At 45.0% G+C, this 13,567-nt stretch overlaps 1 protein-coding gene and 1 long non-coding RNA gene across 3 annotated transcripts; one reads left to right on the top strand and one right to left on the bottom strand.

Annotated features, from left to right (window-relative positions):
* The first annotated feature begins 2,160 nt into the window (after positions 1-2,160).
* LOC125560984 lies at positions 2,161-11,255 on the top strand. Of its 2 annotated transcripts, none has more exons than XM_048723709.1 (2): positions 2,161-3,031; positions 11,211-11,255. In XM_048723709.1, exons 1-2 carry the CDS (start codon positions 2,525-2,527, stop codon positions 11,214-11,216), a joined length of 513 nt encoding a protein of 170 aa, XP_048579666.1. In that variant the 5' UTR covers positions 2,161-2,524; the 3' UTR covers positions 11,217-11,255. The 2 variants fall into 2 exon arrangements, with proteins under 2 accessions (XP_048579666.1, XP_048579665.1); XM_048723708.1 differs by lacking the exon at positions 11,211-11,255 and adding an exon at positions 10,813-11,191.
* LOC116607904 lies at positions 2,541-4,324 on the bottom strand. The gene is made up of 2 exons (XR_007306989.1): positions 3,914-4,324; positions 2,541-3,575 (listed from the first exon to the last, which is right to left on the bottom strand). It is a non-coding gene; the product is annotated as an uncharacterized LOC116607904 (long non-coding RNA).
* Positions 11,256-13,567: the final 2,312 nt, after the last annotated feature.

Genomic DNA, 13,567 nt, shown 5'->3' on the forward strand with positions numbered 1-13,567 from the left:
TCCTGTAGATGACACTGAAGCGCTTAGCAAAGACTTACAGAACGACGAGTTGGTTAAACGCGAATTGTCAAACTTTGCAGGTCTCTTGGTGTTGAAGGGAGGAAGGATGGTAGCACTTGCTAGCGGTCTCTTCCGGGTCGCTAAGCATGTTAAACTAACACCTTCACAGGAGACTTCCAACAAACTTCAAGAACTTTCAAGCACAACTGAGCAAACTCTTGAGCACGCCTAAGCAAGCTCTTGAGCAAACTACTAAGACGCCATTTAAAGATTATGTTTCTTATTGTAAATCGAAATAAGAAATGTCTGACGAAAATCAAGAGGTTGAACAGATTACTAGGAACCCACAACCGACAAAAAGCAAGGAGAAAGATCCTAAAAAAGTCGCTGCTGGTAAGAAACTCGCCGAATATAATAGGAGGGCTAAAGAAGCACTTGCTAGGGAGATGAAACGTGACGCGGAGGCGAGCTCAGAAGACGCTACACAGGCGGAGACACCCCACCGCAAAGCGGACGCTTGGATTCCAGAGCTATCGTTTACAACTGTACTGTCTCTAGTTGGAATAGGGTTTACCGCGTTGGATATGTATATGCGTTTTTATAAAAAGAAAGAGGGCGAACCGTCTAAGATTAACGTCAACGAGACCGAAACTCTCGAGAGGCCCACCCCCCACCTAGGGGGAGCTCGGGGGGCTAGCCTCTCGAACGCGACGCCAAAAATAGGAATGTTGTGATTTAAAGATTACCTGAATCTGTAATAAATAAAATCATGTCAACTGAAAACAAACTTGTGAAAACGATCACCGACTCAGCAGTCATTGTCGGACTGGCCGCCGGCGTAGGTTATGTTGCTAAAAAGGCTATGAAAGAATCGTTTATCAACGACCCTTCGTCGAGTGTTACAAACTATGCTAAATGGGTTGCTGTCCTGTCCGGTAGTATGTATCTGAAAGATTATCTGGAAACACAAAAGATTTTGCCAAAACCGCTGTAGGCGACTTAAAGATTTTATAGATTGATTAATAAATGGCAACTATAGCATTGATGATTGGTGGGGCTATTCTTAATGCGACGGCATTCGTTGGAGGGAGTTACCTAGCGAGATACTTATCTTCTGACGCTACTCATGTCGATAAAGAAAAAATAAGACACGATAAAGCGCTTGAAAAGTATCAACAAGCAATGGGTGATTGGCAGAAAAAACGACAGGAATATCAGGATTGGTTGGGGGAAGAATATAATAATAAACTTCGTGCAGACCAGAATGATAAGGAGACCGATCAGGCTTTCAAACTATACGCTCAAACACATCCAGATTTTGATTTGAAAGAGCCTGAGCTCTCAGATTACTACAGACCAAGTAGCAACCAAAAGATGGGAGAGATGGCGTACGTTGGAGGTGGAATGGTAGCTCTTGGCTATGTGGCGAGTAAATGGCTCTGAGCATATTCGGTGTAAAGATCACTTAAAGATTTCTTATCTTCAAACAAAATAAGAAATGGATATAGAATTTGATCCCACAACAGAAGAAGGTAGAGAAGATTTGAATACTACTGTAGACGAAGATTATGATTCTCTTATTCCAAACGATGGTGAGGGAAGAGAATCATGGAATGAAAGGATTTCAAATAGATTTGGTAGAGGTGCAAGCTATGTGAATAGGAGGTTGATTGATTTATGGAAAACACGAAACCCCGGGAGGGTTGTCCCCGAATACATGGAATTACAGAATATGAGAGGTTCTTCTTCAACGGACACACTTAGGGTAAACCTTTTGTTATCGAAATATCCAGATCTTGATGAAAATCTAGTTCAGATTTCAACGATTGAAAGAGGAAAACAATTCATTTCCTTCTTTTCTGCAAGAAAAGGTGGTTGGACTAGACCAGAAAGGTTGTATAATGAAGATAAAACGGTGCGGAAGAGTGTTGACGCCAAAATCAGATCCGGAAAGTACAAGCAAATTCAGATTCAACTCGATGAACTAGACGCTACAGGTAATACACTCAGAGAAGAAGAAGAGAGAAACACCGAGCAAATGAGAAAAAATAATGAGGAACGAAGTGAAACAACTAACCAAGAAAGACTAAGAGCTATAGATCGTAAAAATGAAGAGCTCAGCGAAAGAAATTCTGTCATAGATGAGACTTTGGAAGAGAATCGATTGGAGAGAGAAAATCTTGAAGAGAGAATGTCGTTGAAAGATCGTGTCAAAGCGATTTTTAAGAAATACGGATTTACAGTCGCTGCTGTTCTAACTGCCACTGGTGTTATAGTTGGTGTTATTGTAAGCAATCTGAAAGCTGGGCTGACTAGTGTTGCAAAAGGTGTTGGAAATGGTCTGAAAACAATAGGCAAAAAATTAGGAGAAATACTCCCAGGAATGGTTGGTGCGATAGCTAGTTTCATATTTAGAACGGCAGGTGAAGTTGTTGGCTTTTTAGCTAAAAACGCTTGGCTTCTCATCGTCGCCGCCGTCCTGTATTTCGTAGAACGGTTTAAAAGGAGACGGAAATCATAACAAATGGTATTACTCTACATTGAAGGAAAAGTTGCTGACTTTACTGTCTATTTAGAACAACCTATTGAAAAGCCGCGGTTTATCGCGCTGCGAGGATGTGCGTTTCATAATCGTTGTAACAGTCTCTCAAGCGAGGGAACGGTCTCCGACGGTGAGAACATTATCCTTAGGATCCCCGCGGGGCAGTATACGATCGAGACGCTAAAACGTCAAATAGATGGGGGTATGCGTCTTGGTGAAAAGTCAGTCTCTATTAGAGACTCGTCACTCGAAGTTCATCGGAACGTCGTGTTGAATGAGCCGCTCGCCTGCCTGTTAGGACTCAAGACCAGGGAGCTGGAAGCAAACACTCGCCACGAGATAAAGATGATAGGTCACGAGGCTATTTTTATCCACTGCGATCTTGTGAACGCGTCTGACTCCCTCCAACAAGGGGCGCCCTCACAAATCCTAACATCTATAGAGCTTGATGAAGGAAAGATATACCTTAATCCACACGATCCGATACAGGTCAGTACCACATCAGTCGGTTACGTGAGTAGTCTCCGTTTTAGTGTAAAGGACGGCGACGGAAATACAATAGAGCGTGGCCTCTACCCGATACGTCTAATCTTAGAAATTACTTAAAGAATAGCCTCTCTCCATAATAAAACTATGGAAGAATACAATTCAATCTACCCAAATGTACCACAACGTGGTGATAACTTTAGACTTCAAAAGACCCACGATGTTTTGGGAAGTTTGGAACAAGAAGTTAAACATTACGAGAACGTGAGGAAAAAGTATAAACGAGCGCAGAGCGTGTTTTCAAAGGTAAGTGTGGGCTTAGGACTCGCATCCGTCATTCTTGGGTCTAGTGGTTTAGGAACTTCTCTGTCAGGTTTGGGTATCATCGTTGGAGTTCCGTTGGGTGCTTTGGCCGGTGTTTTTGGTCTTACGTCTGTAGGCTGTGCGGCAGTTTCTAAACGACTGTCGCGAAAAGTCTCTAAGCACGACCAAACGGCGGCGATGGCAGGGGCAAAGGTGAATAGCATACGTGATTTGGTTTCTAAAGCTTTGAAAGACAACAAAATATCAGATGAAGAGTTTTCATTGATCTTGAATGAGGTGGATAAGTTTGAGGCTCTAAAGCTCCAGATTCGTCAAAAGTCAGGAAAAGAGGACGAAAAAAACGTAAACATTACCAAGCTGAGGGAAACAGTAAGAGAAGAGATTTTGAAAGATCTGGCGGGTCGACCCGCTCGGTGAAATTTCTGTTCGAAAGAACCCCCGTTGGATGGATCTACGAATTGAGGTATGCAAAGAACTGATTTAAAAAAATCTTACATGGTAAATGAAGAACATATAAGATGAAGTTTACAGAATTTGTGAAAAGGTACCCTTACTATTCACGCTTTAGGTTCTCTGCCGACGAGCATGGCGATGTGCAATTCGTTTTCAATGGGGACGAATACGATCCATTCGACAAGAATGGGAATCTAGTCAAAACGTTATATCACTTCCCTGGTAATAGCTGGAAACCCGAGAATATACAGGATTTTCTGGTCACCGATGACGCACAGGCATACAAGGAAACGGTTCAGCAACTGTTTGGATTTCCAAAACAATATAGACTAGACGCGCGTGCAGAATACAGAATATCACCATGGGACGAAAACCCTACGAAAAATAACTACGTCTCTTTTGATGTTTTTATAACACCAAAGGTGAAGACACACTTTGTTTTTAGGGACATATTCACCGACAGCGAGCTAGTATTCAGAACAGCAAAGGAGGCTAGCAGGTGGCTCGACGCCCCGAACCTCAGTTATTGTAGTCAAGCCTTAAATTTTGCTATGTTTTGCGCTACTGCTGGATGTGGTGTGACGCGTGACATGATTGACGACTCTCAAGTGGGGTCGTTCTACAGATTTCATATCATTTTCACTATCAGACGACTATTAAATGAGCTACAATGTCCTCTTCCGAAAGATAAGCTCTTTAGTTGGAATAAAAACTTCTACAGCGAAGCAGCTTACCAGAAATTAATGACAGAGTTCCGAACTGGTGGTGATTTTCGGTTCCTTGGACCGATAAATCATGGGTTTGGAAATGTTTATAACTATGATTATCACGGATTGTCATCTTCTAACGACAAGTATAAACCCTATGGTACCATTGACCAATTACACGACGAATGGGATGCTGCTAAAAGCGACGATGAACACATGAATCACTTTGAGATCGAGTACCTGAAAGACCCTAGAACCGAGTTTCAGTACGAGTGGTTCTTTCCAGAAAAATCAAAGGGACTAACCAAGGCTGGGTTGTCTAGGATAAATCAAAGCATAGAAGCCTTTGTTTATTGTATTCTAGGCGCACAAGTTCAAACTCGGTCGTCAATCATCGGTGATAGCGGTTCAGCCCAAGAAACGAAACAAGTCTTTTCGAAACTCTTTGAAAGCGCAGTGATAGAAAACGATATATCAAAAAGTATACAAAGGTATCAGTTTGCTTTACAACAGGCGAGGCAAAAACTAGACTTGGCTTTCGCCCTCGGTTGTTGGTTGAGCCCATCGTATCTTGTGATAAATAACAACACCTCAATCGCTGGTTATAATAACAAATTACAAAAAGCCACTACTGATATGAAATTGGGGCTAAATCCAATAAATCATTGGCAGTCCGTCGAGGCGACGATGACTGTTCTATTGTGTTGGTCCTTTGATCTTAACTCTCCATGCTGGACGATCCCGAGCAGTGGTTTGCCAAGAGTTTGAGCTTATATCCCTCCACTTCAGGTTCCTCTTTACCACATCTTTGAACCTGAGTCTAGGCCGACCCTGATTCCTGGTCCCTGTCGTGAGCTGAGAGTAGAGCAGCTGCCTAGGCAATCTGTCAGTGTCCATGCGGTGAACATGCCCAGTCCATCTGAGATTTTTCTCAATGAGTGTGTCAGCCATTGACCGTAATCCGGTCCTCTTGTATATCTCTTTGTTTGTGACTTTATCCATCCAAGTAATTTTCATTATTTCTCTCAGGTGTCGCATCATATATGCATGTAAATTTTTCACCTGGCTGCGATATACAGTCCATGTTTCTGCACCGTATACTAGGGCAGATAAGACAACTGCTCGATAGACCTTGCCTTTAACCTTGAGCGATACGTGATGGTTGTCCCACAGCCGCTCTCTCAGCTTAGCATATGCTGCGCTGGCCTTCCCCTTTCTGAAGGTGATCTCATTATCTATTCGTGCATTGTCAGAGATGGTACTTCCCAAGTACACAAAGTCTTTGGTCTGGACCAGGGTCTCATTTCTTACATGGATTTCGCCAGGGAATTGAGTCAATGTCTGACGCTTCACTGGTTGAAATAAGCACTCTGTCTTTTTGATGTTGATTTTCAGGCTGAATTGTTCTGCAGCTGAGGAGAATCTGTCTACTAATCTCTGCATACTTTCCACATCATGTGCCACCAATGCGCTGTCGTCCGCATACAGCATTTCTCGTACTATGACCTGGCATGTTTTCCTTTTCGCTTTGAAGTGAGCAACATTGAATAGGTCGGCGTTATGCCTTGTTTGGATTGACACCCCATCAACACAGTCCTTGAAGGCTATCTCCAACATGGCCGACAGGTATAGAGAAAAGAGCGTTGGCGCCAGGACGCACCCTTGCTTTACTCCATTGGAGACATCGAATTGCTTCGAGTCGTTTCCGCCTTGGGATACAGAAGCTTTCATACCGCTATGGAGGAATCGTATAACATTGACAAACTTGGGTGGACAGCCAAATTTGACCAGGACCTGCCAGAGTGCCTCTCTCGATACAGTGTCAAAGGCTTTTGAGAAGTCAATGAACACTGCATATAGCGGCATGTTTTGCTCTATACACTTCTCCTGGGTCTGTCGCAGACAGAAAATCATGTCCATTGTGCCCCTGCCACTCCTGAAACCACACTGGGACTCGGGCAGTATGACTGGTGCTATGTGTCTGTTAATCCTGTTCAGCAGAACACGAGAGAGGATCTTACCAGCGATGGAGAGCAAGGATATACCTCTGTAATTTCCACAGTCTCTCCGACTACCTTTCTTGAAAATAGGGATAATACTGGCATCTCTCCAGTCATGAGGTGTGTTCTCCGCTGACCAGACTTTGAGGACAAGTTTATGCAGCTTGGACACAATCTCTGTACCACCATGCTTCCAGATTTCCGCAGGTATACCACATTTACCAGGTGATTTCCCCTCTTGTGTAGCATCGATTGCATCCACAACCTCCTTTATGTCTGGCGGCTCAGAAAGGCACACTACCTCTGGTCTTGTTTGGAGACTGTTGAGTGCTCCCTCATCCACAAGCCCTGATACATTCAGGAGTTGGTCAAAATGATCGGCAAATCTGTTTAGGATCTCCGATTTCTCCTGAAGTATTGTGCATCCGTCAGTAGCAGTGAGTTGGGTTGACCCACGCTTTGCAGGACCGTACACCTCTCGTAGTCCGTTGTAGAAGCCCTTCATATCATTTACATCCGATGCCTGTTGTAGACTTTCTGCCTTTCGTTCCCACCAGTCTGTCTTGAGCTTTCTCGTGTACTGCTGAAGTACCCTCCTTGCAGCCGTGTACTTATTCTTGTTGGACCTTGTGTTTGTTTGCAGCATATTGGCTCTAGCAGCATTCCGCTTTTCCAGCAGACATTCCAGATGTTTATCGTTTTCATCAAACCAGTCTTGGTGTTTTCGTTTCGGCTTCTCACATACTTTTTCTGCTGTTTCATACACAACTGTCTTCAGAGTATTCCACTGTGCCTCAATCTCACTCCCATCCATCTCTTCAAGATTTTTCAGGGCCTCATTCATTTCGTGTTGTAGCTTAGCCTTCATGTCACCACTCCTGATCTTCCGCACATCCAGTTTTGTTGGTGGTTTAGCCTTTGTCCGTGCATGCGATAATAACGAGATAAAAACGATCCCAAAACATAATATGGGTCATTCAAAGATTGTGTTACCTCATACCGAGTCAGTCACGGCTCACAAACCGAAACCCGAAGCGAAAACAAACCCAAAGCCGGACGTGACTAAACCCTTGAACACGCAGCACGAAAATAACCTTGTCATGATCACAGCCTTCGCGGCTGGCTTGGCTTGGTATCTATTTCGGTAGCATGTGAGATGCACGTGTACGGACGTGACGTATTGAAAGAAAACAATACCTGTTCACGTGCTAAACAATAGACCGCATACCAGATCTCCCTAACAACCACGAACTCTCGATGTAGATACAAAACCTATTTTCAGAACCGCTCGTTGTTAGGGTGGTTAGGAATGTATGACGTCACATCATCATACGAGCCTAGCTCTTGCGAAGTAGGGTTAGAAGCAATACGCATTTTGTAACGTGAGGCGCGTTACAAAACTAACTGGATCAATATTAATTTTCGCTACACGTTCTACAATGATGCTTTTGTCTGCCGTGTTTGCATATTTGAGACCCTCCGCATAACTTACAAAAGAATTTCTGTTTGTTGTGCTCACATATTCCTTTCCCCTTGCAGTCTTTACAGATATATCTCACTCGTCTGTGCTCACAAATACTACTACCATTGCAATCTCTACACCGCGTTTTTCTTCGATTATGGGAGCATATTTGAGATCCGTGACAATCTTTGCAATAATATTTTACTTTGCCGTGAGGACATTTATAAGTGTTAGGTGTCGGTTCATCAAGAATATTATGTGGTGGTGGTGGCTGCTCTTCAGCCGTACGTTCAACCGTTTGTTCCTCCATTTTATCAAACTGTTCACATCTTTAAACCGCTTTTCAATTTTTTTAGATGTGAGCTTAAGTCGGCTGGTAGTACGAGGTGTTAAAAACCAATCTACGAACGGTAAACTATCCCATCTTGACCGTTCGAACGTCTCGCATCGCGTCCCTAACCTTTCCTCTTCTGCCCACATCATAAGATACATCTGGTAGTCCAACTCGCGAACGAAATCTCTATCAACCACAAAGGTTTTACCTCTAAGAAACGAGGCGAATACATCACCACCCTCATCAATCAACGGGAAGATTTCACGCCGCGTCTCGGTATCATTCTCACCGCCAAACAGTCCAAGGTAAACTAAAAATTTCACTTCGCGCGGGAAATCCCGCACGGTCGGCAAGCCATACTCGTTACGACTCTCGTCTATGACGTATCGACTCTCGTCTATGGCTTGCTGAATCCCCGTCTCCATCATGAACTCTAATGCTTTCTCTCTGAACCTCGATCCTACACTTAGGCAGTAGGCATGAGACGATTCGCACTCCCTCCTGCGATCTTCATAATCGAAAGATTCTTCGTCGGAGAGCTCTTTGTATCCAATGCTCATAATATTCAGGTCACATACGCATATCTTATCGCTCACTAACGGTCTCCTACATACTGGACAGGTCGCAGAGCGGAGTCTAAGCACACATTTCAGATGATTTCCGTGCCCGCATTCTAACTCGGCGCTTGTTTCTTTTTGCACCTCCTCTAAACAAATCGAGCACAGGATGGGTTCTTCGGGACTACCCGACGGCGGTGGTGGCTGCTCTTCAGCCATACGTTCAACCGTTTGTTCCCCCATTTTATCAAACTGTTCACATCTTTAAACCGCTTTTCAATTTTTTTGACACCACATACCAAAGCATGCCTCTCACGCCCACCCACCGAAACACTCTTCCAACATTTCCTTCTCTTGCTCATCAAGACACCAATCCCAAAACCTGTCAGGATGCCAAGTCTTGGGTAAAAGCTCGTCCTCAAGGTCCCTGAGAAATCTGCGTTTGTGGTGGTACTTGAACAGTTCCTCGTGTATAGCGTCCCACCAAAGACCTCCACGGCACAGCGCCACGGTCTTATCGAAACCACTCTCGCGCTCCCACACCTCGGCTTCTTCACCAAAGCCGCCCCCATATGCCTCCCACATTGGTTTCTCAAAGTCTGTCGCACCCCAACCCTTGCACAACTCGACGACGTCGGCGTGACCGTGCCCCGCCGCCCATAACAGGGCCGAGTTGAAGTTCGTCGCGCCCCACTCTTTGCACAGCTTGACGATTTCAACGTGTCCGTCCGCAGCGGCGGACGCCATGGACTCGTCAAAGTTGGTGGCACCCCACTCTTTACACAATTTAACGACCTCAACGTGACCGCACTTCGCTGCTTCAGACATAGCCCAGTCAAACTCCACAGCGCCCCACTCTTTACACAGCCTAACGATCTCGACGTGCCCACCAGCCGCCGCGTGCACTACGGCCCCCAGGAGGTCCGTCGCACCCCACCCCTTGCACAGCCTGACGATCCCGGTGTGTCCGTTCCTCGCCGCACACGCCATTGCCCAATTGTAGGCCGTCGCACCCCACTTCTTGCACATCTTGACGATGCCGGCGTGCCCACCCTCCGCCGCGACCTCCATGACGTAGTCGAAGCCGGACGCCCCCCACTCTTTACACAATTCGACAATCTCAGTGTGTCCAGCACCCGCCGCGTACACTATGACCACATCGAAGTTTCTCGCCCCCAACTCCCTACACCTCTTCAAGTACCCGGTGTCTCCACGCCTCGCGGCCTCCCACATTGACAATTCCGACATTATTTATTGTACCGCCCACGTCTTTAAACCATTTTTTCGAGTTTTTTAGATGTGCCAATTCACATCTACTCCGAACTGACAGTTTTCTGGAAATCCTGATTTCTCTGGAAATCAGGAAATATCATACCACATCAGGCGTACCCAGGACTGTAGCCACTTCTTTCGCTTTCCTACCGATGGTTAACTCGGAGATGCTGACTCTTTCGGAGAAATTTTTAAGCGTAATATCGATCTTTTTTTGCCGTATCCAGTAATAGGTTAAAGCGGCCGCAAAGGATTGTGGGCGAGCGCGATTCAACTTAGACGAGCGATTCTTAGTCCCGTAGTAAAGCCGAACTACCTCCTCCTTTTGTGCAAGAGAAGCCGAGAATTTACCCATCACATCGTGAATGTGATGCACAACAGTGGGAGACGCCCCGTGTAGTAAGTAATCTTTAGGCGCGTTAACACTAAAGATTTTTAGACCCTTAAGGCAACTCTTCTTGCTCAATCCAAAAGCTTCCATCAAGGTTTTCGGTGTCTGACACTTACCGGACATCTTGTAGGCGTAGTAGATGCATGCAAAGACGATCGCCTTCCGTGGGTCGCCGCGAAAAATCTGGCCTTTCGTCACCTGAGTGTATATCTCGTTAGCTTTGGCTACAATCACCCCACTAAAACCCATGTTTTCCACATCCTTGTCAATATTTCTATCCTCAGACCTGCGTACCTGGACCCGACTCGGACCCGAAGACCGCCTGCCGCCGGAACTCCCGTAAAAACGCCACTCCCCTTCGTGCGCGATCACGCGCTGCATCTGTTCCCCGCACTCTAAGCAACTAGTGACCCCGTTTTCTGTGACTAGGTCGTCATGATTGCAAAGGGCGTTACTACTACCCTCGTCTTCCAAGGAGGCTCTATCAGTCTCGTATTTGGCGAGGGCTTGATCAAACAGTGCAAATTCCGACACGAGAATGGGGACGTTAATCTCGGGTACCGGCCCGTCCGGGGATATTATATGGTGGTGGTGACTGATCTTCAACCATACGTTCAACCGTCCGTCTCTCCATTTTATTAAACTGTTCATGTCTTTAAGCCACTTTTCAAAATTTTTTTAGATGTGAAGCTGAGAGGCTAGCCCCTCGAGCTCCCCCTAGGTGCGACACGTGACAAAATGATTGACAGGTGGGCGTGGCTGTCACGTGACAAAATGATTGACAGGTGGGTGTGGCTGTCACGTGACAAAATGATTGACAGGTGGGTGTGGCTGTCACGTGACAAAATGATTGACAGGTGGGTGTGGCTGTCACGTGACAAAATGATTGACAGGTGGGTGTGGCTGTGTTCGCGCATGCGCAGACGCGATCAAAAAACTTTTGCGCGACCGATCAAATTTTGCGCCAGCTGCGCCAAAACACTACTACTACCTCAGTTATTGGAGTCAAGCCTTAAATTTTGCTATGTTTTGCGCTACTGCTGGATGTGGTGTGACGCGTGACATGATTGACGACTCTCAAGTGGGGTCGTTCTACAGATTTCATATCATTTTCACTATCAGACGACTATTAAATGAGCTACAATGTCCTCTTCCGAAAGATAAGCTCTTTAGTTGGAATAAAAACTTCTACAGCGAAGCAGCTTACCAGAAATTAATGACAGAGTTCCGAACTGGTGGTGATTTTCGGTTCCTTGGACCGATAAATCATGGGTTAGGAAATGTTTATAACTACGATTATCACGGATTGTCATCTTCTAACGACAAGTATAAACCCTATGGTACCATTGACCAATTACACGACGAATGGGATGCTGCTAAAAGCGACGACGAACACATGAATCACTTTGAGATCGAGTACCTGAAAGACCCTAGAACCGAGTTTCAGTACGAGTGATTCTTTCCAGAAAAATCAATGGGTCTAACCAAAGCTGGGTTATCTAGGATAAATCAAAGCATAGAAGCCTTTGTTTATTGTATTCTAGGCGCACAAGTTCAAACTCGGTCGTCAATCATCGGTGATAGCGGTTCAGCCCAAGAAACGAAACAAGTCTTTTCGAAACTCTTTGAAAGCGCAGTGATAGAAAACGATATATCAAAAAGTATACAAAGGTATCAGTTTGCTTTACAACAGGCGAGGCAAAAACTAGACTTGGCTTTCGCCCTCGGTTGTTGGTTGAGCCCATCGTATCTTGTGATAAATAACAACACTTCAATCGCTGGTTATAATAACAAATTACAAAAAGCCACTACTGATATGAAATTGGGGCTAAATCCAATAAATAACGAGATAAAAACGATCCCAAAACATAATATGGGTCATTCAAAGATTGTGTTACCCCATACCGAGTCAGTCACGGCTCACAAACCGAAACCCGAAGCGAAAACAAACCCAAAGCCGGACGTGACTAAACCCTTGAACACGCAGCACGAAAATAACCTTGTCATGATCACAGCCTTCACGGCTGGTTTGGCTTGGTATTTATTTCGGTAGCATGTGAGACGCACGTGTACGGATGTGACGTATTGCAATAAAACAATACCTGTTCACGTGCTAAACAATAGACCGCATACCAGATCTCCCTAACAACCACGAACTCTCGATGTAGATACAAAACCTATTTTCAGAACCGCCCGTTGTTGGGGTGGTTAGGAATGTATGACGTCACATCATCATACGAGCCTAGCTCTTGCGAAGTAGGGTCAGAAGCAATACGCATTTTGTAACGCGAGACACGTTACAAAACTAGCTGGATCAATATTAATTTTCGCTACACGTTCTACAATGATACCTTTGTCTACCGTGTTTGCATATTTGAGACCCTCCGCATAACTTACAAAAGAATTTCTGTTTGTTGTGCTCACATATTCCTTTCCCCTTGCAGTCTTTACAGATATATCTCACTCGCCTGTGCTCACAAATACTACTACCATTGCAATCTCTACACCGCGTTTTTCTTCGATTATGGGAGCATATTTGAGATCCGTGACAATCTTTGCAATAATATTTTACTTTGCCGTGAGGACATTTATAAGTGTTAGGTGTCGGTTCATCAAGAATATTATGTGGTGGTGGTGGCTGCTCTTCAGCCGTACGTTCAACCGTTTGTTCCTCCATTTTATTGAACTGTTCACATCTTTAAACCGCTTTTCAATTTTTTAGATGTGAGCTAAAGCCAGCTGGTAGTACGAGGTGTTAAAAACCAATCTACGAACGGTAAACTATCCCATCTTGACCGTTCGAACGTCTCGCATCGCGTCCCTAACCTTTCCTCTTCTGCCCACATCATAAGATATATCTGGTAGTCCAACTCGCGAACGAAATCTCTATCGACCACAAAGGTTTTACCTCTAAGAAACGAGGCGAATACATCACCACCCTCGTCAATCGACGGGAAGATTTCACGCCGCGTCTCGGTATCATTCTCACCGCCAAACAGTCCAAGGTAGACTAGAAATTTCACTTCGCGCGGGAAATCC

The sequence above is a fragment of the Nematostella vectensis genome, chromosome 2 (genome assembly GCF_932526225.1).
Source record: "Nematostella vectensis chromosome 2, jaNemVect1.1, whole genome shotgun sequence".
Taxonomy (NCBI): Eukaryota; Metazoa; Cnidaria; class Anthozoa; order Actiniaria; family Edwardsiidae; genus Nematostella; species Nematostella vectensis.